The sequence below is a fragment of the Grus americana genome, chromosome 20, assembly GCF_028858705.1.
Source record: "Grus americana isolate bGruAme1 chromosome 20, bGruAme1.mat, whole genome shotgun sequence".
Taxonomy (NCBI): domain Eukaryota; kingdom Metazoa; phylum Chordata; class Aves; order Gruiformes; family Gruidae; genus Grus; species Grus americana.
In genome coordinates, this window is record NC_072871.1 from 3,078,823 (window position 1) to 3,102,584 (window position 23,762).

The 23,762-nt window shown below is 42.7% G+C and overlaps 1 protein-coding gene across 4 annotated transcripts in view; it reads right to left on the reverse strand.

The window, feature by feature from the left end:
* TNC (tenascin C) overlaps window positions 1-23,762 on the reverse strand; it is a 121,923-nt gene that overhangs the window by 31,200 nt on the left and 66,961 nt on the right. For all 4 annotated transcript variants that reach the window (XM_054848401.1, XM_054848403.1, XM_054848400.1 and 1 more), the window contains 9 exons: window positions 15,856-16,448; window positions 13,587-14,900; window positions 12,442-12,705; window positions 11,478-11,593; window positions 11,226-11,382; window positions 10,347-10,616; window positions 9,025-9,210; window positions 8,191-8,280; window positions 7,207-7,470 (listed from right to left, as the gene is read on the reverse strand). In XM_054848401.1, coding sequence (XP_054704376.1) covers window positions 7,207-7,470; window positions 8,191-8,280; window positions 9,025-9,210; window positions 10,347-10,616; window positions 11,226-11,382; window positions 11,478-11,593; window positions 12,442-12,705; window positions 13,587-14,900; window positions 15,856-16,318 — 3,124 coding nt within the window. In that variant the 5' untranslated portion in view covers window positions 16,319-16,448. The remainder of the gene's footprint in view (window positions 1-7,206; window positions 7,471-8,190; window positions 8,281-9,024; window positions 9,211-10,346; window positions 10,617-11,225; window positions 11,383-11,477; window positions 11,594-12,441; window positions 12,706-13,586; window positions 14,901-15,855; window positions 16,449-23,762) is intronic.

Consider the following 23,762-nt stretch of genomic DNA (forward strand, 5'->3'; position numbering starts at 1 on the left):
TTTCTGCAGTGGAACAGCAGTAGGAGAACGAAGTTCTGTATTTCAAAGAAGAAAAGGAACATATGGCTAATGAATCTATAGAAAATACCTGTAGCAGCTAGGGCTTCCAGGGACCAAGAGAGCTGACCTTGAGTGCTTCCATGGAGGTTAATCTGGTATTGTGTGCCAGCTGTGAGACTGGTAATTTCTGTTTCTCGATGGTTTCCCGGCAAAAAGATTTCCTGTGTTCTGTTTAAACTGGACAGGTCTTTCAGAGTGATAAAGAACTGATCAAATACCTCATCCTGTGCTGCCCAAGACAGGGTGAAACTACTGAAAGTCCTGTGTGTTATATTAAGATCATGAAGAGCACCAGTGGCTTCTGAGATGGGAAGGTCAGTGGGCACCAAAAGCAGAGCATGAGAATCAGTGCTGGGGGTTGTTAAATAACTTAGCTCTGTAGGTGCAGGGCTGGTAGGATTAAATGACGTTTCACTGTTTGAGTCTCCAGCTGTTGTGACTAGATGTGCTAAACAGAGGTAAATTACAAGTTAAAATTTCCTGATAATAAACCCCCAAATATACCAAAAGACAGCTAACATCTGCTACAAAACAGTTTGTGTACTTTGCATTAAAGAGTTCTAAGAACAGAGAAAACAGATGGGTACTTCTTTTTTGGAGACTGAATCCAGGCCACAAGCAAAGGCAGCATCACCAAGCACAACATGGTTCTCCCACAACCACACTAACTACCAGATCCAGAGCAACCACCATTAAACACAGAGATGAGCTGAAATGCTTCCAGCAGAGAAATGGGCACATCCTCAGTTGATGTAAATCCGTACACTTCAACTACCTTCAAAGAAGTTTGCTAATTTACATCAGAGAGGATTTGAACCCAAAGTCTCAAACATGCCTTTTATCTTTACTACGGCATGTCACAAACCATAAGTGGAATGCATGCCAAATATTGCAAACGTATTCAGATCCAGCCTCAGAAATCAGCCACAGCAGAAGCATGCTAAATCTCATCCTAGCCAATCAAAAACAGACTTGGAGGAGTTATCCATCTGGATACATGCAGAATTTTCAAAAAAGACAGAGGGACATACATCCTTACCTAAAAACCAAGACAGAACGAACTTGAGCAATCTTTCTTTAAAGAGATTTAAAGGAATGGAAGGGAAAAAGACTTGGCCTTCAACATGCTGAATGATCTGTGAACATATCTTGCAGTACAGTCAGATTCTGAAAATCTGAGAACTGTGGAGATCACAGAGAATGTGTTTCTGATCACAGCTGCAAGGCAACAGGCAGGTGATTTTTCTGACATGCAGAATTATCTCCTCATTAGTGGAAAACCACATCATTTCACACCTCAAGGACTGCCTTGCTTTCATGCTCCACTTGCATTCAATTAAGAGAGCACAAGTCATCTACTACCATCAATCAGATCAGCACAAATATGTACTCAGGATTCAGTATCTGTCTCCAAATTCACACATGTATCAGAAAAAAAAAAGGTTTCAGAGGAGAAAGATCAATTAAAAATGCTTTAAAATAAATGCAGAAATGTTATCTTGAAAATATACTCTCAGGACAAATACAGATGTAGAAACATTGTTTTCTGCTCACCTCCAGGAAGGAGAGAAGCCTGTGAGGCAAACATTTATATTTAGATATATCAGTGATATTCTTGACTCAGGTAAGGGCCCTCCTTAAGTGACCCCAGCACATGATCCGAACCAGGCCCTAAATATGGTGCAACCCAAGGACAGGCATGTTGTCATCACGCCAGCATACCTGCAATGGTAACCCTGGCATAAATCCCTCCTTCTCAGTAGACGGAGCATCAGAAATACCTGCCTGCACCAGGGTTACTAAGCTCACGTAACAAAGCAGGAAGACATGCAGCGTGGCACCGTTAGCCTTCTGCGACTCTCAGCTGCTTGTGCACAACTCGATGCCAACCAGCTCTTTCCTATTCTGGGAACAGGCAAAAAACTGGCATCAAGCAAGTGCACTGGTACTTGGTCAGCCTTAAGGTTGTCTACTTAGCATGCGTAGTGGTAGCTGGGTTTTACTGTGGAGTATTTCTGCAGAAGACATGCATAGAGCGAACAGACCAGTGGGGAGGAAAGGGCAGTAGTGCATTACACATCTATAGCTCCATGCTGTGGATGGTCCCACTCGGAAACTGCCATGCACCCTGAATTGGAAACCTAGGACAAAACATCCAAAAACACAAGGGAAAAAGAAAAAAACCAGGCTGGCATTATGCTCCTGATATACCAAGGATGCCTGAGAAAACCCTGTGTAATATTAGTCAAAATTGGCTTCTCATGGTCCCTCATTTTAGTTGACCACTCCTACTGACATTTCTCCCAGGTTCCTGCCCATTACACTATGACCACACAAGGACTTGATTTCTCTAATCTGAACGGGAAATACAGCAACAGTTCAACTGCATTATACAAAAACTGAGGGACCAACCACCTAATTGGCATTTGCATTCAGAATTTTGTTGTCACAAGTGGGTTAATTTTATTGTGCCAGCTTTGACAACGACATGGGAGGTTGCCGTGTACAGATTGTCTCATGGACCATATGTGATTATATGCAGTTATATTACCTCTGATTTTTTTTATGACCTAATTCTGAATATTCCCTTGGGTTTAATGACTTGACTGCACAAATGAATTTGTGGACGAGAAAGAGTGGTCTACCTTCTACACACACATATAAACACACATATACCCCACATTAAGTCCATTAAGCTTTGTGTACAAACATACAACAGATAGAAAAATGAAAATTATATGAATACATGAAAATGATAGTAATACATGACAAATACTCTGATGCCACAGACGGTATCAGTGTTCATTGTTTGACAGATAGAATACTATAACAGAAAATCTGGAAAACAATCAAACTGTAGGATAACAAGACCAACGGAGTTCAAACACGTGACTTAGCAACTAGAGGAATAGATGGGGAGAAGAGAAAGAGAGCTCTCGGAGCCCTAGGTGGGTGGGTGACAGCCAGGTAGAATGATTCATGGTGGCAAGATAAATGAATAGTAGATGCCAAAGAACTGAAAGCTATGTAGAAGGGAAAGTGGATGGACAACAGACGCTCACTCTTTCTTAGACTGGAATACTTCTCAATATCATTCTCTTAGTAAAATCTTCAGGCTGAATATGGCCTGAATATGTCTATACTGCTGTTGCTGGCCTTTTGAGGAATTCCATTGTAATGCTTCACTGGCAATTTTACTAAAAAGAATGTTAATGTCCTGCCAGGACATTTCTCCAGTTACCCGGGATAGAGCAAACAGTATTCCGTATTATTTCTTGCATCTGTCTCTTGGATTTTAGATTATTTTCCAAGAGGGACTATCAGCCAGTTTCACTGCGGAGTCTCTCATCAGCTCAAGCACACAGTAAGACATGATGGCCTACCAAGGAATTTATATTCTTTTCAGATGCCTTTGGCTAAATGGCTTTCCCCTCTCTCACCCAGCTGATTAAACTGGGCTTACAGTGCCCAGCAGCCCTGAATTTCATAAAGAAAGCATCGCAGTATATCACAGGCCAGAAATACTACAGTAGCTACCACTAAAAATCCTCATACTGAAGTCAGGTTCCAGATAGTCTTAGCAGAGGAATCAGCTGAAGAAACAGACAATCTTTACTGGCGAAATTATTTTCCCAGTGGTCAGCACTGTAGTTTCCCATTGACCTGGCTCACCTAATTATTCCTCCTGATGTTTCTTTGAGTTTGTATAAAAAAAGGTGGCGCAATCTAAGACTAGTAGAAGCCAGGAGAGGAAGAGGGACTGACGCACAGCACAGACAAAGGTCTTTGGTAAACAGCATAAATCTTCTTAAAAACTTTCAACAGAATGGAAAAGTTACTTCTCCAAGCCATGCTCCTATGTGCAACTCATTTCCAGAGGCAAGACAGTATCACATCCACGATTCATCAGCAGTTGCTGCACAATCTGGGTCCTTCAGCAGAGGAATTTGAGGTAGGTGTTTGGTTTCTCTAACGTCCACTCATTTATCTGCACAGGCCGCTCATGCCTGATGTATTACCATCCCTCCTCCTCTAGGACCCACATTGTGCAATGCAGGCAGGGTTCCAGAACCAGAGCAAGAAAGAACAAAGCTGCAGTCTGACTGCTTGGCTTCCTCAGAGCTGGGTTACGTGCTCACCCTACAGATTAGTTGTTAATCTGGTGTAACATTCTCAAGACATGCTGCCAGAAAGGTCCCTCCAACTAGTAAAATGGCTCATTTTCTTTGTTTTCTGAAGTGGTTCTAAATCAAAACCTTAGTGCCATGCTGGGTGGGACCTCTAACAAATAAGCAGTACCCTAGTTTGTGATACCTTTGTTAATAACAGAAAGGAGGTACCTGTTGTAGCCACAGCTTCCAGAGGAGAAGAGCGCTGTTCTCCAGCCAATCCATACACCTTGAGTTTATAGGAAGTGTTAGCTTGGAGGCCGTCAGTCACAGCACCTAGGGATTCTCTGGGCGGGAAGGTTTCTGCAGGGGGCCCAGCTGCCAATGACACTTCCTCGTACTCCACCACAAAACTACTGTAGACTCCTGTATTCGCATACCATGAGACACTAAAGCTGTGGTCTGTTACCCTCGAGACCACAAGGTCCCTCAGTGCATCCTCCTGCATCCCTGAGGCCTCTGGAGCAAGAAAGCTCCTGGAGGCAGAAAGCTCCTCTGGGCCAGGAGTCATTGCCTGCATTAGGGTTAGACTATATAGAGCTACAAAAACAAACAAGCAAATGGCAGTGTGAAATATTCAGTCTTTCCTTTTCAGCAAAACAAAATAACATTTAGCAAACTGTTCACTTTATAATCTTTACCATCCCTTGAATGCAGAACCATGGACATCAGTTAAAAAAAACTTTGTCACTTGAGCTGCGCTTCATCCGTATGAAGAGACAGACGTAACACAAGGCTGCCACCCTATACTATGGAGCATTTTGTGACATGTCCTTTGCTAGAGGTTCATGAGCTCTGAATGTTTCAGCTGTCTGTATGTGGAGAGTTGATATACATAAAAAGATATCAGGAAGAATGTGAGAGGGGAGAGGAGGCACCAACAGAAGATCTTCAGCTCTGGGGCCGAAAGAAGCTTTGATCTCAGTGATGAAAACTCATTATGCAAACAAATACAAATAGCGTGTGGTAGACTCCTGAATACGTGCTGGCAGAGAAGCCAGACTGAACCATCAAGAGGCTGGGAACAATACAAGATGAAAAATTGGTAATCTGGAGAAGCAAATGAAACTCTGAAAAGAAAAACTCTCAGCCCTTCCACAGTCCCTGGCTCCCCTGTTCAGTGGGGATGGCACATGCCCCTCAACAGCAGGACTGTCTCCTCCACCCACTGAGAAGAGCTAGTCCAGTCCTAGCCCTGCTACTGGCATTTTCCACTTCAATCATTCCTCTCTGTCCCTGGTTGCTCCAAGTACTCTCTCCAGCAGTGCAATGGACCTGAGGTCCCCCATAGCTCTGCAAGAGAGAGTAAAACAACAAGTTTGTTTGGCTTAGCCTGAGGACTTCAGGACCTCCCAAATACTGGGAACATGGATAAAGAGGACTGACTTGAGGGTGGATGACAAAGTAAACTGAAGAAGAGACCTCTTGTCTTATACCCCACAGGCTTACAGAGCATTTCTGCCTCCCCATGTTCCTGTGTTTGGATTAGTCCATTCCTGCGCAGGAGAAAGGTCACAGTGACAGGTTATGTCAACTACTGCTGTTGCTTCTAAGGAGCCCACTGCAGAGAACTCTTTGTTTACTGGCTGCTCTGAGTAAAGACTTAAAACAAATACACTGGGCAGATGAATGCATTTATAAAAAAACCCCAAAAACCAAACCAGGAAAAAGAAGCCACCTTGTGAGACCTTGGAAGCTGGTACTGGAAAGACCAGACTGTGAAATTCCACAGCGTGTTGTTTCTGCCTTTTCACCATCTACGCATACTTCGAGACCACTCAGCGTTCAGGCAGATGGAGAAACAGATAACTCTGGAAAAATCAAAGCCTGCTGGCTCCAGCCACATAAACCTTCAGCTTCCTTTGGTATGTGTATGCCTCGAGGCTTCCTCATTTTTTTCCTACATTGGATACAGGCCTGACTTATCCATCAAACAAGTAATTCAGTACTGATTGTTTTCTGTAGTTTACACCTTACCGTGTAACTCTCTGCTGTACTGGATTACTTGATTCTATAAAGTATTCAGAGGTTCTGCTGGCATGAACACTACCAGGGAGTATGAAACCAGTTTTGATCAGTTAAGCTTTATAGTTATTTATTTGTAAAATCCACAACTTCTGGCATGTGTTTACCTCATAGATGGTCTTTGGGGAGAAAAGCATAAACACCTTGATATCTGCTAAGGACAGCAATTGTAGCCCAGTTGATTCTAATGTCACTGTCTCTGCTTGCTTACAGCAGTTAAGGCTCTGCCTCACAGGATTTAGCCTGAAGGCACCTGAAGATTCAGGACTTACTTGTGTTCTACACCGAGATATAATTCTGTACGCAACAAGTTTTGGGTCAAAGCGTTTCACAAAGAATAAAACCTTATCCAATAAGTAGTCCACTGATACTGGTTAAGTAGAATGGTTTGTACAAATGAAGATGGTAGAAATAGATCCCTTCTTTGTAGACAAATGTAACAGTCATGGTATCGAATGGAAATGGTGACTGTGACCAGATTTGTGGCAGAAGCCTTTCTCCCTTTTGGATGAGAAAACTGAAAAAGGGCAACATCAGAGCCCTGTTGACTCTGCTGAAGCATAACAGGTGGGAGCATGCTGTGAAGAGAATTCATTAGGCAGGAATAAGCAATGTGAAATACATTGTAGTTGCTCTTCCTCTCAGTTTTTGGCTGTAGAAAACAGAACAAGTTATAAGACATAATACACAAAATACCAGACTCATTTAAAACAAAGGATGAGGTCTGCATTTCCTGCAGGACAAATAGCTGTGTACCTTGTGAGTCTTCTCAAAGGATATGCAAGAAATCATGGAGAACATGGAGCTAAACACAGTAAGTCGGGAAGTACACAGCTATCCCTCAGTTCAGTCTATCATGCCAGACAGAGCTAAGTCTGCTCTGCAGGCAGTTGACGTTTTTAAATAATACCCGTGACCTGGTGCACGGCACTCATAAAAAGCTGTTACTCACCAGTAGAACCCTTGACAGTTGTGGGTTTGCTTTTGTGTCTGCCTTTCTCCGCCACCAGACTAATGGTGTATTCCTTCCCTGCCTCCAACCCTCGCAGGATAAAAGAGGTGCTGTCTATGGGGATCTCCACTTCATTCTTCTTTCCTGAAGGGCCAACGTAAATGAGGCGATAACGATCAAACTTGGCCACTGGTCTTCTCCAGCGAAGGGATAAGGTGGTTTCAGTGGGATCACTGACTTCCAAGTCCTTGGGGTTATCAAGATCTGCAGGTTAAAAAAAGCAAAGTTGAGGTGTCTCTGAACTGCCTTGGGACAGTTTTTCAGGCATTTGTAGACAAAGCAACATCTATGCTGGGTGTTTAGCAATGGCTCAATGTCTTATCCATCTTTTGGAGCTTTTGAAGCCCTGTTGCTTGATATAGGTAGAGGATGATGAAGTCCTCTTTTACAGACAAACCACATTAGAACAAATTTCCCCCACTTGCTCTCACTTCAGCAGGCACTGCATGAAGGAAAGGCAGAATTTAAGCCTTCAGAGAATTCAGTGGGGCGATGGGGGACATTGAGAGAAAAATCCTGGATTTGAAGGGCAGTCAGGACTATTGCAACCACTGAGGCTGCACTCTTTGTCAGATCAATCTTCTGGCCATAACCACCATTCTGGACAGAAGCCATCATAATTAGAGGATGGGCAGAGTAATCAGTGTAAGCATAGTTACCAATAAGGAGCTCACCTGGAGATGAAACTCCCAGAGCATTAGGAGATCCTCATACAGGAAAAGAAAGCCAGATTCAGAGGTCAAGATCTTTGGGGAAATGTTTTTTTCTTTCTCTTGAGGGGAAATGTCCCAGTGGTACCAAAAAGAAATCAAGAACTTTCTAAAATATTTCTTACAGAATTACTCGGAAAGGAAAGAAACATCAAACTGGCTCCACCTGATTTGCTGCTTCCTCCAGAGCACAAAGGAGGATCAAGCTACTCACCAGTGCCAGCATTAATGGTAGCAGGAGCACTTTCCCTGTCCTGTCTCACTGCTGTCACTCCAATGCCATATTCAGTTCCAGGCCTCAAACCTAAGAGATGAGGAACAGAAGTATGAGTTCCTGCCCACAGAATATGCCTACAGGCATTTGTTTAAATAAGGAAGCCTGAATGTATGCAAGGTAAGATACATGCTTTCCTGTGTATGCAGAAAATCAAGGTTTTAGTTGACCCTCCAGCTGATCTGATGTTAATAGATCTTTTTTCATGTACATGCCAAAGGATAAAGATTATGTCTGACTGAGATTGCATTTTGGACACTGTGCAAATGCATAATTAGAGATAGTGTCTACTTTCAAGAGCTTGCAATATAGGTACTTCTGCCGAAGAAAAGCAGCTTGACATCCATATGCCATGGAGAAAGTACCATAACCTAGCCTTGCAGGCTGGTAAGGCAACTTGCAAACACACAGAAAAGTTGCAGACAGGCATCAGTAAATACCGTCCCCAGAACTTGCAAAAGCCTTCTGAACTTGGGGATGTGAAGCCATCTGCACAAAGGCATAGTTACCTAGAACTCAGGGAACTGACTAGTGGGATTCAGAGATGCACATGAAAGTGAAATGGCTACACACCTTCTGTTGGCTAGTTACCCATCTGCAGGTGTGTAAATATATATCACACATATTGTAATTTAATTGCTTGTACTCAAAACACGTAACCTCTGCTTGTGTCTCTTATGTATAGTGACTAAAAGGACATTTTTTCAATGCACGACTGCGCTCTAGGGTGATGGCAGCAGCATGACATTAACAACAGTCTCTCCATTCCCCTACCTGTGAGTGTAGCTCTGGTTGTTGCTTGGTTGCCCTTTGGCACTGTGATCTCAGCATGGTCTCCACCGGAGATGGGAGCAAACTTAATTCGGTAGTTATCAATATTTGCATGGCTGTTCTTCCACTCCAAAGTAATGCTATTGTCTGTCTGTGATACCCGCTTCAGGTTTCTTGGAGCATCCAAGTCTGTAATCAATCGACCAATATATAAATAAATAATTAAATAGGAATAATTCTCTTATGACAGCAGTCTCTTATGACAGTACATTTAGAAGGTGAAATGATCCATAAAGCTGAAGTTAAGTTTCATCTCACATGATACCACTATGTTCTTGACCACATCAAGCAGATTTCTTTTAGCATGAAGTAGAGAGTTCACTAGCTTTGGGAAAAAAAATAAGTGGAAGAAATTCAACTTTTATCTCCTGAGACAAAGATGTTTTCAATTTTAGTAATGATTTTTTATTACAAAATAGGCTTGTGGAAAAACATATTTGGATGAAAATACTGTTTTTTCCTTTATAAATAACAGACCTTTCAAAAGGAAAAAGGCTGCTAAGAAAAAAAGAATTTATCATCTTCAGAACTTCTGTTCAGTATATATCTTGCAATCATGGCTGAAAGGAACTCTAAATCTCAAAAAAAAAGGTGAATATTATGTAGAAATTCAGTGGGCTTTCACTGTTCATAACTATAGTAGACTTAAATCCTGCTCTGAATGAACAACTACAGTTTGGGATGAAAAGGAAGCTATTTCTTTATGCACTGTTTACTCAGCTCTCTTAATGCATCAAACCTCGGTAACATGCTAAAAGACCCACACTTCCATAAGGCATTCCCAGCATCACTAAGGAGCAAAGTAAATTTTTAAAAGCGTAACAGAAAACATTTGCAGAACTGAAGGAGGAAAAAAAGCAAAGTTCTCTGCTAATCTGTTACACACTTAGACAAAGAGGAATAAGGTCTTAGATGGAATAGGAACCATGGAAGATATTTAGCTCAGCAGAGAGGCAAGTAATCCAGAAGAATTTGTTTCTTGAAGTAGAGATTTAGGGTATGATGAGCAAAAGCTTCTAAGTGACTTAATAACGTAATTCCCATTTTCAAAATACATACTTGGGGGGGTATAAATATTTTGTTGAGCCAGTAAGGTATAAAAGGCACAGAAAACATTCTCCATTTTCATGTACCTCTGTAAGAGTGCTGATTCTGTGTTGGTGCCGTAACTATCAACTCAAGCAACATGACGCAAATAGCACAGGAAGATTGATGGTGACTGCATTACCCTCCCAGAAGTCTGGATTGGTATCCAAGCCTCTTACCTGTGACAAACACTTCTTTCATGGGGTCGCTTTCCATGTCCCCTCGACGAGAGATAAGTGTCACTTCATACTCTGTGTGTGGCCTCAGGTTTCCAATAGAATATTGGTTTTCATCTTCAGAGAGGTCAATGGTTGTCCTGTCCCCTGGAATATCCTTGGGGCCATAAGTGAGCTCTATGCCTTCGATTTCAGCCAAGGGTTTGGACCACGTGATGAGAGCTGTGCTGTCTGTGACATCTTTTGCTTCAATCTGGCTAGGGGCATCAAGCTCTGTTACGAAGAGATTAAAAGGTGGGGTTTTTTAAAGAAATCTTGCCATATTCTTGTGCTTTTAATTGCTGATTCAGACCAAAATTAAAATGAGTGGCATCTACCACCTGAAACTTATTTTCATTTACTTTCTTCCTTTACTTTTTATAGTTGTAGAAGAAAGTGCCAAATGGAGTCAATTCATCAGAAGCAAATTCATCAAAATTCATTAACATCAGAAGCTTCCAAAGGAAAGACATGCAGGAACCCTAAAAGATTCTCCATCCACAAAACAGAAACTCTCCTTTAAATAATTTCTTCATGCAAATATGACCAGCATGAAAGAAATTCTAGTTCCTGTTGATGTACGTTTTTAAAAAGAATAAAAGTGCATACTGCTTGCTACCCTTCTAGTTAAACATAAATTTCCTTTCCTCTTCAAACAGGTAATCTGGAAAGGAATTAATTTCTCCTCATGTATTCTTCATTGGCAGCTCTACTACTTCCTTTTCCCTGCCTATCAATTTACAGTATAGAGCTTGGCTTTCTTTTTGTTTAAAAACTCCCTAGGCTACCCCGAACAGCAGTTGTTTTATTGGTGGCACTACAGCAAATGCAGGTTGTGCTTACTTGTGGTTATCACTCTGGATAGTCCTGGTCCTCTGGTATTGTTTTTCACTATATGGAGGGATACATTATACTGTTGCCCTGGTGCCAAACCTGGCTGCATATAAGATGTCTCTGGCCTTTTCAAGCTGCTGGTTATATCTCCATTATCATCCTTTTTCTGTAACACATGGAACAATCAGTTAGTATAAATATAAAAAATCCAGGATCCTTCACTTATATATGGCCTCCATACAAGAAACACTGCTTCCTTACCATATTACGGAAGACCAGCTCCCAGCCATCAAACGAAAAGTTCAGAGGATCCCACTCCACCTGGACAGACGTTTCTCTAACAGATTTGAATTTCAGACCTTCTGGAGCAGGCAGATCTGTGACAGAAAAAAAGGATATCATTACATGAGCAACAAGTTCCCATAAATAGGGCACTGGGGGTGGGACATCTTTCCACCACTATAAATATCTACCATGTAGGTATCTGCATCTGAGATGTTTAAACCCTCTTCACAGCCAGTGTCTATGGAGAGACATTCCTCTGACCTCTTTTAGATGTCACCTTAGAGTAAAATGAATTTTGCCCTAGAAATCTCTTTTTTTGCCATCTTGAAAGAAGCCTAGTGTGGACATTGAAGTTAGGTAAGATGAATCATGCCCCAGGTCTCTCAAAATTAGCACAGTGACAGAGGTCAAAGAGCATCTTCTGAGGCTGGGATATTTAGATATCACCGTGGTGTGCACAATACAAAAAGGAAGATGAACAACAAAAGAGCAGACAGGCAGATAGAAAGTAAGTTGTGGCAGAACACACTGGAAATGCAAAACAAATATAACCTCTATTTTAGTCAAAATAGTTTGAATCCAAGTGATTTCATATTGCTCTTGTATACGCTACTACATTTTTATATTTTTCAGGAAGCATTACCGGATTTTAAAAATGTACCTTATTATGAAGAAGCCAAGGGTCTTAAATTACAAAGACCCCATGATATTCATTGGGAGGCACTACAGAGAGCAGAAGCGCTAGTGAACTGTACTTTTCAGACAGTCATTAGTATTGGAAAAGAATAGAAAATGAAAGTGTAGAAGACTGTCTTTGTCGAGAACACAAGATGAACTGAAAACAGAAAACACAAAAGAAATAATACCCTAAAAAAGGGATGCAAATAAATACATACTATAGAACAGACAAAAGAATGAATACAGGGAATATTAAACTCACATGTTGCTACCCTGGCACTGACTGGAATGCTCTTCTTGTTTTTAAGGATTGCAAAGACTCGGATAAAGTATTCTACGCCTGGCTCCAGTTCATGAATAGTGGCAGCTGTCTGGTTTCCTGGCACGGTGAACTGCATATCTAAGCCACCACTGCTGGTAGGGACATAGGTGATGAGGTACTCATTGACGAGATTCTCGTGCTTCCATTCCAGATTTACAGTTTTATCTGTTATGTTTGTCACAGTCAGTTCAGTTGGAGGAGACACTAGGAAGGGGAAAAAACAAAAAAAAAAAACTTATAAGAAGTTTTCCAGGCTCAGAAAATAACAACTTACCCAGTTTCACATTTTCCCATGAGCAGTTTATAAGAATCATCTAACAAACAGGGAATGGGGAAGCCATGTCACACAAATTAGCCACTTGAAGAAAGGAATGTTCAGCTGATGAAAACTACAGACATTTCTAAGAGTCATGGGCCAATTTCTACTCATACACTTGCACACAACCTATGGCTGACTGTGTTCCAGCTCCTCCTCTCATGGCTACTGCACAAGACTACTATAGCTGGGTCCCTCGGGATTCAGATGTTTAATTCAACTGCCAGCAACACATGATTTTAAGGCTGGAAGTCCTGGGGCTTGGATACACAGAATTGCACAGGTTTTCCAAGGTAAAATAAAACATGATTATTTTTGTAAATACTTTCAATAGATTACTCCACATTTGCAGGCGCAAGAGCACAAAATGTGGCTTGGAAGTCTTCCAGAAGGAGGAGGTGAAAAATGGGAATTTCTTTTCAAGGGTATTCATTGTCTTTTATAATGTTCCTTACCCCAAAGTACTCTTTGATTACTCTACAAAGATCTCAGTTCCAAAATTTCTCCCCTGGGATCTACTAAAGAAAACTACCTCCTTTATAGTGTAATGCCTGTCATTATCTAGCTGCCAAAATTTTCTATCAATTTCCATAGAGTCAGTGGTACTGGGAAACTAAGCATGTGGCTTTATAGCTAAGTTTCCACTACAACTGTTTCCATGATTTTACTCTAAGCTTTTGTCAGCTCTAACATACACACACACACACACACACACACATATATATATATAAAATCAAGGGGAGTTTTCAAATATATATATGCAACATACCATTGGAGCAGTCGTCTCCCATGTAACCATCCTCACAGACACACCGTCCGTCAATGCAGCGGCCCACGTTGTTGCAGTTGTTGGGGCAGGACTGTTCACGGCAGTCCTCCCCTGTGAAGCCCTCATGGCACACGCAGCGCCCGTCAATGCAGCGCCCACGCTGGTGGCAGTCGTTGGGGCAGGACAGCTCACCACAGTCCTCCCCCGTGAAGCCATTGTCACACTCGCAGCGCCCCTCCACACAGCGCCCACGGTTGTGGCAGTCTTCAGGGCACCGCAGCTCCCCACAGTCCTCCCCTGTGAACCCCTCGTCACACATGCACTGCCCATTGACACAGAGTCCACGGTTGTTGCAATCGTTGGGGCATCGCAGCTCACCGCAGCTGTCCCCAGTGAATCCCTCGTCACACACACACTGCCCATTGACACAGCGCCCACGGTTGTTGCAGTCATTGGGGCACTGTAGCTCCCCACAGTCCTCCCCAATGAATCCTTCATGGCACACACACTGCCCGTTGACACAGCGCCCACGGTCGTGACAGTCGTTGGGGCACCGCAGCTCCCCGCAGTCCTCGCCCAGGTAACCCTCGTGGCAGATGCAGCGCCCACCCACGCAGCGCCCACGGTTGTGGCAGTCCTTCGGACACCTCTTCTCACTGCAGTCATCCCCCACGAAGCCCTCGTAGCAGACGCACAGCCCATTCTCGCAGCGCCCGTTACCATTGCAGTTGTTAGGGCAGGTCAGCTCCCCGCAGTCCTCCCCGGTGAAGCCCTCTTCGCAGAAGCAGGTCCCGTTGATGCAGCGCCCACGGTCAAAACAGTCATTGGGGCAGATGAGCTCACTGCAGTCCTCGCCAGTGTAGCCTTCATTGCAGACACACTCGTTGTCCACACAGCGCCCACGGTTGTGGCAGTTGTTGGGGCAGAGGGGCTCGCTGCAGTCCTCGCCGGTGAAGCCCTCGTCGCACACGCACTGGCCGCTCACACACCTCCCATGCACACCGCACCCCTGGGAGCAGAGCTCTTCGCTGCAGTCTGTGCCTGTGTACCCCTCAAAGCACACGCAAACCCCATTCACGCACTTGCCTTGGTCGTTACAGTCAGATGGGCAGGTGGCCTGGCTGCAGTCCTCACTGGTGAAGCCTTCGTTGCAGATGCATTTACCCTGGACGCAGAGGCCCCGGTTGAAGCAGTTGCGCGGGCAGTCCAGTTCGGAGCAGTTGGGGCCTTTCCAGCCGGGCTCACAAATGCAGCCACAGATCTCGATGCTGTAGTTGCCATGTCCACTGCAATAGGGTGTTGTGTCCAGGCGACCTGTACCAAGGACGCAGAAAACCCATTACTCCCCTTGGCTCTGGGATGTGTTAAGCCAGTGTGGCACACACAACCAAAAAGGGGTCTGATATTCCCAGCTCCCTGCAGGACATAATTTCCAGAATCACTAAAGCTTTTAAATGATAATTCCTCCTCCTTTCTCTAGTGAGATTTAGTTTACCAGGAATGCTTTAATTTGCGCTAATGCTAGGGAAGAACCCCTGCCAACTACTTGGTAAATGAACATGCTGGATTTCTCTGCCCTTCTCAAAATCCCTCTTCCAGTGTCTGAGCAGCTTTCCTGACTGCTTCACTAGGGCATGCACCATGAAGCATTATTCACCAATTCACTCCAGAATATAAAAAGCCAGGCCGCACACTGTATCATCAACTGCGAGACCGGCCCTGAGGTCAGAGGCACAGGTTAATACTGAGAAGACCTGTGTTTTCTCTCTTGTATTACTAATCTCTTACCTCAGTTTAAAAAACAGCTGGAAGGATACCTATTTCCCCCTTCTCTAACTATTTCTGCCTGTCTATTGCCTTATGTCCTGCTGTATTTTTATTGGTCTCTATTAAAGAAAACTTGGAAACAAAACCGGTTACATTGGCAGCTTACTCAAAGGGACAAAATGTGGAGCCAAGAGCTTGCACTGCATGAGTTTTAATCTTAACTCCGACACAGATTGTCACCATGCCCAAGTGCCATACATGCTCAATGCCACAGCTACAAAGCAGCCCAGGCAGACTTCCGACCCACAGGTTCATAAAGCTGCAAAATTGTGAATGAGTGTATCTTGCAAGCTGGCCAAATACATTCCCAGTTTTGATTACGTTTCAAATTTAACAAGGTTGGCTTTTACTCATTCTTGAAACAGATTTGAGTATCTGCTCTAAACAAGATCTACAGCCAGCACAAGAATTTCCCCAAGAGCAGCTCCCCGGTCTGCCTTACCTTCTACTGCCTGGGAATTAGGACAGCATCCAGCCCCGCTGGCACACTGCTCCCGTAGGGAGGATACCAGCCCCTCCAGCTCCTCTAGTCTGCTCAGCAGATCCTTAATGTCTGGGGCAGCTGCGCAGCCACAAGCCCGGCGGGGAATGTTAATACGGTGCGTGAAGACAATCTGGTTCTCCTCATTCACCGTGTGCTCCTCGTAATTCTTGACAGGTTCAATTTCCGCCTTCAGGTCTGCATCACCGCTCGCTGTATCCAGGTCCACAGAGCAAAGGGAGCCAGCAGGCAACTTAATGTTGTAGACATGGTTAAAAACTACAGGCTGATTATCCTCTGGCAAGGTCACATTTAGCCCAGTCTCCCGCTTCTGCCGGATAATTCGCTTGATGAGTCCACCATTGACATGCTGGTACAGCAAAGCTAAGATCGCACAGGCCAAAACCTGGGTGGGGAGTCCCATTGCGCTGCTCAGTTCCTTTTCAAAGCTGATGGAGTCTTATATATATTTGGCCTTTGCAGTCTGGAGCATAAATTGGAGAGCCAGTTCAAACCAAGCTGGATATCCTTTCCTTTCCTGGCCCACTTGTTCCCTGAAAGAAGAAGGAGCAGTGTAAGGGATGAACTGCAGCTGCACCACCCAACCAAAGGCCCAAGACACTGAATGCGTGCTGGCATCCTTAAAAAACACGGCTGGGGTCCTCCTCACTTCACCCAAGCTGCTGAGCTTGCTCTTATATGTAATAACAGTGCATTACTTTGTTTTCCAGGATCTCAGTGTGTTTGTGAATTTTGAAGGAAGCTACTATTATTTCCAATTTGAGCAAGTGTAGTGGAGTATGGAAGGTTTAACTGCCTCAGGCAGACAACCAGGGCAAAGCGGCCTGCTGAGTCTCAACTCAATTGAAAACACTACTTTCAGACAGGTAAGAAAAATGAATGCATGTTCTGTTATGATTCAACTAATGTTAAATGTCTGTATTTCCTTCATCCATTAGTCCACTGCTTGAAGGTTATTGAAGGCTGGATCACATAAGAAAATCGAGACATTGTCAAAAGGTGTATCAACACTACTAAGCTCATTGCAGCCCTTTTCCATATGCTTTAAATTACTCCAATTGCTTGGGAATCTGAAGTACAGGGCTTGTAGCCCAGTAGTAAGTTTTACTCTAGTGATGATTTGTCTACAGCATGAAGATAAACGGAGCTCTCTGGAGAACACTGCAGGTTGAAGGTTCTGGTGTCAGTGCTTGTATCATAGCTAGCATAGAAGTAGTGAGACACAACAGAAGATGAGACTCCAGCAAGGGAGACACACTGTAAGAAAGAGCAAAGAAATACACGTGCACACACTCAAAAAAGGGAGAGGAAAAGGAGACTAAATCCTTTGATCATCTAAGTCCTTCAAGGAAGAGAGAAAGCTTTAAATCAGTACAGGTGTAAAAACGTCTTTTTAGCAACGAATACACCTTTTCGCTAGGCAACATTTCCCACTGTCTGATCTTTCATCATCTACAACATAAGAGCTCGCTCATGGGTACAAGCACCTGGCTGGGCTGTACTGGGTCTTCCTGAAACTCATTCTTTTCAATCAGCTTCAATATTTCTTCTTCCTCCTCAGTCTGTACCTGTTCCTTTCCAATCATACGAGCCAGGGGGACTGAAAGACGTCTATTAACTTCCTTCAGCCCTTCAGCATGTAGAGCGAGAACTAAAAGCAGCTAATGGACTGACTAAACAAGGACACCTAATAAATGTCATCTTAGCATTTATTTTTCTTTCTACTCCCAGAAAAGCTTGGTTAAACCGTTAGGCCAGTGACTGTGCTTCACTAGCTGTAAGCTAGTGAAATGCCAGTAATGGAGGAAAAAGCAATTTATTCTCTAAACACCGCTGTCAAATGAGAGACTGGCTTCTCCCACCATTCTGCTTCCCTCAGAGTGTAAAGATCATTTTTTTTCCCATGCTATCCCAGCTGCTTTTGTGAAAGAATGGCAATAATACATCAGATGCTTTACTGAAGTTAATTTTTTTGTAGACAATGTTGAGCTCACAAAGAGTGAACTTTGCCCCTTTTTATTGGGGAATAAATCAGAAGTAAACAAGCAGCAGTGGAAGCTTTTTTCTTGTCATGGAAAAGCATTCAGCTTTAAGCCATTTCTAACACTTACCCCATTTATTCAAACATGCCTGCTGCCCCTGTCTGCACCAGAAGAGATCATAAGGCAGCTAATGAAGAATAAGAGACAGACATGGTCCAGGTCTCATTTTTGACTCAGGCCAATCCCTAAATTGGGTTGCTACTTCACGAAACATGTTCAAGACAGTATTTGAAGTGGGATTTTACTCTCAAGCACTTCCACTTGGGGTTTGCAAATGGCTTTCCATTCAATGAGATTCCATGTGCTATACACTTTTTGCCCTGAGACAAGGTCATACGGCTAAAATCGGTGCCTAATCCTCAAGTAGTTATTTAAGGGACAGGCTGTTTGACAGATGCATCACCAATGGAAAAAGGAACAAACTGGAAGCAGCTCTGCATCTAATTCTCACTGAATTTTAGTGAAAGTCAAGCATCAATTTCCTTATGGCTTTTGTAAACACCAACCTACAAGAATATGGGCCTTGCCCAAACCAAGAAAATTGATTGTAGTTTTTCTGCTGACTGATGTGAGTTTACATATCATCTTACGATGGTACAAACTGTGATTTTTTTAATATGCCTGGAAAATAAAAAACCTACTTCTGACAAGATCCACTGTCACTCTTACGTTCAGTACTGATGAAGGCCACATGAATACTATTATACTTTTACTGGACACTCATTGCATTAGAGTCAGCCAAACCTCTCAGCCTAGAGATGATACTGGAAGACTTGATGTATCTTGGCTGACATCCTTTTGAAGTTTATGAAGAAGCGTTGTGGCGGTCTAGAAGAAGCATTCCCCAGTGTCTGATCTGTGACCTGTGTTTTGACATCTAGTGTGATATCTGAGCTAATTCAGATCATGTGTTTTTCATCTGATCTGCCAAGGACCCAGCGTGATGAGCTGAGCTCCACTCCTAGATCTGAGATCTACAAAACAAGACACCTTCATACAATTATTTATACGTTAGACCTATTTTTGGCTGGAAGAACAAAGATGACATCCTTTTCGCCAACTCCCATTCCTCAAACATATTTAAACAACAGGTCAGACCACAATGGACCACCCAGGAGCAGGCCGTTCTAGAGAGAAATGGAAGCCACAGCAACTGTGAGGCTGTTGTTCCTTCATTTTTCCCCATCTTCTTCCCTTCAGAACAGTTCACGCAGATTGTATTTAAACCTGCCTCTTGGAGACATCCTCTCTATGTTTTCTTTGCAGCATCGGCTACTGGATTATTTACAGCAAGAGTTTGCAAAAGAAGATGACCCTTCTCATCATGAGTTTGGCCTCGCTGCAATACATATAAAAGGAGCTGAGTGATGTTTGTAGTGTATCTCTCACATATAGAGTCGTGTATGACCAAAATGTGTCCATTTTTTACAAGCAGCTTGTCTAATATGGAATATTGCTCATCCTAATGAACTGTGGCACTCATGTCTTCCTGCTGTCCTGACTACAACACAACTACTTCAAAAATCTTGGCAATGATTATGTAGTTGGTCTGCAAAATATTGTGCTTGTCATGCAGAACAATAAAGTCTAGAGCTTGTGTTCTCCCAGGCTGATCACTGGCATCTTCCCACAACCATCACCCTCACTGGGCAAGAGTTATCTTTCACTTCTCTCCTGTTCCTTAAGACACAGCCACAATATAAATAATAACAAAAGGTGCTGTGGCCTCACATGTTCTTAAATTTCCTTGATCAGGAGTGACTTCCTGCAGGACTGAATTTTGCAGTCTTGTCACTTAATGAATTGCATACTGGCACCATAAATAGAATAAAAAATAGATCCAAGACTGTATCTCTCGGAGTCATCTGAGGCCTGCTGTGCACATCATTGCTTCCAAGAACACTTAGGTAGCCTTACCCATCTGAGTACAGCTTGTGCAGGTCCAGGCTGAGTGATGAAACCTTGGATCACTAACACTGGATGCACCAGCTACACTGTAAGAGTACTTTTCTCTCTTTTTTTTTTTTAAATTATGCAAGATCTTCTTCAGAGCACGTAAGCTTAATGAGTGATATATCTGAAATTATTGGTCTAGGTGTGCAGGATAGAGATGTCAGTCTCTCTCTGATAAACATGCTGTCCATATCAATGTGGCATGGGAAGAGGGCATTTGGCAATGGCTCAGCCCCCATGGCAGCAGTGGTGGTGAAAGTTTAGAATCTCTGCAAGGAGAGCTGGGTTCAAGTTCAAGTCAGAAGAGTATGAAGATAATACGAATTTTTTCATCCCAGCCACAGGCTAAACTTGCTGTCTCCTCTCTACTCCTTGGTCTTGGCTGGCTCAGAACATGTTACTATTCAGTTTAGAGCTTCTTTGGCCTATTAAAAAAAATAGAGATTGTGAATTGAGAAGTGAATCATGGCATCCATGCCATACCAGCTGATGCAGAGATTCAGGAAAAAAAAAAATATTTTCTCGTCTTGTATAAACACTAACTGTAAAAGTTAGATGTTACCCAAAGAGGAAAAAAAAGACCATTTCTAGAAAAACACTCCTTAAAAACCCGATCACTAGCTAGTAATACTCTTACTAATATGTGGTGGAAGTAAGATGGACTGTCAATAGCACAAAGGAAAGGAATAATTTTCATTTCTACTGCAGCCCTTTCATCTGAGGATCTGAAAACAAATCACAGTCTGGCTATCAAAAGCTGAAAAATGTTGGGGTTATTTTTTTCTCTCGACATTCTAACCCCCCCCAGCCCCCCTCCCGACATCAGAACTTTTTCAGGACCTTTCCATTTAATTAGGAATTTGTTTCTTAATAGGAAATTTTCAATCAATCTTAAAAAAGACCCAGGAATCCTGACTTCTGGGGAATACTAAGTGAAGGTAATGTATGAATATTTTCCTTCCCCAAAGACATATTTACTGGAAACCAGCAGGTGTGAGAAACTAAATTAATGTTTGCATAGTTTTAAGTTCTAGTATACCACTCCAGTCTCTCTTGCAAATTCAGGAGCGGCAGAGTTGTGAGATGATTTGTGGGTATGTGGAGTGATAAATATGCAAATGAGAACCCTGTGTGATTTTAATCATAACAGATTGCAGCAACGAAGAAATGGAGGTGTTAAAAAGTATCTCAGCTGTCCTTCTTAAAAGAGGCAGAAGGCTGATTAGATTTGCTCACTCTCTACATGTCCTGACTTGGAAATTCGACTTAAAAAAGGCAGGGGAAAAAAGAAAAAGAGAAAAGAGGAAACAATTCCTCTCTAAATATACTTCCAACATTTCAGCAGGAGGGGATCAAATATTGTCAGCATATATTGGATTCGAGCACGTCTTGTTAAAATCTGCATAAAAGCAGCAATGGGCTGAATTCTGACAGAGGGGAAGCCTCATGGAGAAGAGCCATAGCCCTCTACAGAAAACACAAAACAGTCCATTTCGAGGTATGTTAATTGCTAACCCCAAAATAGTTTTCTGTGATCTACTAACTGAAGAAAAGTCACGTTTCAAGAATTTCCACCAAGGCACGATCCATCTGTTCCCTCAATACTGGGGTATCCAGCAGGGCACGTGTGTAGGCACTGGCATCATGATATCATGGTGCTCTTCTCTTTATCTATTGTCATACAGACAAAAGAGTCATGTTAGGAATTTGATCTGACCTGGAATGCTCCCTTTTTGCAGATGGGGGAATTTGTGCATTTTCTACAAGGAATACAAGCAGTGCTATTACAGAGGATTAATAAATTGAAACTATCTGCCAGAGAGCATTTTTACAAGGCAAGGCTTCAAAAGATGCAACGTTTTAAAGAAAAAGTGCTAATGTAGTTTTGCCAAGAGCATGTGACTCTTGAGACTCCAGGCATCTTCTCAAACTCAAGATGGATTAAGTCTGAAGTAAATTGAAATGTTCTCAAAGAAAGAGACTGGGGGAGGGTCTGCAAGTTTTGACATGGCAGGCAAAAAATACGAACAGTTCTGACTTCATTATCTTTCACTGCTGTTTCCATACATTCATAACTACAGAAAATCATTTTCTTTCCATTCCCGATTCCAACAGGGCAAAGGAATCAGCAGGGATGTTCAGTGTAGGTCAAACGATATTAAATCACAGCAGAGAGCAGAAATTCATAACAGTCCTAAGCCATCAGTACTGAGTCTTTCCAGTAGAAACAATCAAAGCCAAATTGTCGCTTTTTTTTTTCTTATTTACATTGTATTTATTCTGAGGAGAAGAATTTTAAGGCAGCCAAATCTAAAGTAATTCAGAAAATCCTTTGTGTTCCCCAAGGCTTACAGAGAAGGTGTGTGCAAAGAAACGTTGTAATTGTTTCAACCCCAATTAGATGCCACAGATATGAATAGGTCCTGAGGCTGTGAAGCTCCAAAGGGAAATACTCATAATTTAGAAATTTTCTTCAAAGTCTTAAACTGACTGCATGAAGAAAGGAAAAGAGGATCACAGTTATCAAAGAATAATAAAAAAAGCTGATTCCTTCATTCTCAAAAGTTCTAATGGATAAAATGCAGTGTGATAAACTGTAATCCATCCAGTTTCCACGTTGCACTGTGAATTGACCTCTAATCTATGTTCGAACAACTTCACTCTACCTCCATGGCCAGTTCACGAAGAAAAAACATCCTACATATACTCTACAGCTTTTTAGATAAGAAATCTCACGTCTGGAAAACCTGCAAATAAATATGGATCTGGACCCCAACCCCTTTATAAACAGCAAAACACAAAGGCACCGATTTGAAAGCCTTTGCCACCCACCCTGCTCCAGGTTTGCAGACTGAACCTGTTCCTGGAAGTTAAAAGGAAAGAAAAGCATTAACCGAAAAGATCTTGCTGTCCGTGGATGTCCACCAACAGTGAAAAAGAGAGAGAAAGTGCCCTCTGCAACAGCTGCATGGAGAAAGAGGCAGAGGGGAAACAACTAGGAAGGAAGTTTTAAAACATGTTTGTTTAACTAGAGAAGTATAAAGTCTAAAGATACGAGGTGGTATAGGTACTAAAATCCACTTTCTGTTACAGAAGGGATTCAGTGATGTCCAGAGCCCCAGAACAAGGGCCCCATGGCACCCAGGTGTGCCGTACGTGTGACAGAAAGCCTTTTCTCCAAAAGTTTTTGTAATTATAGTGGACAAAGTGTCATTCCTCCATTTTAAATATGGAAAACTGAGACACAGAGAGGCCAGCCCCGAGACACCCAAGCTCCTAGAAGCCTCTGCATTTAGGCTGAAGTATTTCACCCACTGTTAAGACTGACAAAGCTGATCCAGCTTTGCTGAGTCCTGTCACAGTAGCTCGAACACAAGCACCTCCCAGAAGGCATTTACAGCACCTTACAGCACCAGACCCTAATACCATACTTTCCTTTCCATGACTCTGTCTTTATGACTCAAATCCTTTTTATTTAAAGGCAAACTAGCAGTTTGTGCTTGCTGTGGGTAGGCATCCACAGCTCAGAGCTCTGGGTACACCCTGAAGCGACCTGTGTTTCATCTAGTGCTGGCACCGCACGTTTCAGAGCAGTCCCCGTCATGGGACTGAGAACGCTTACAAACACGGGCACCTTGAATGCAGAGATGGGAACTGATTTTCACAGTTAATTCATGATTGAATCCTTAGCTCTCATAGATTAGAGTTTTCATGTGCGGAATACATCCGTCGTACATTCTGAGGGCTTTGCCCACACCACTGAAATTACTGATAAAAACAAAACAATTTTTAGATTACCATAAATGAACCCTACAGTAGCTCCTGGTGATCACTAGAATTGCAATCAGATTT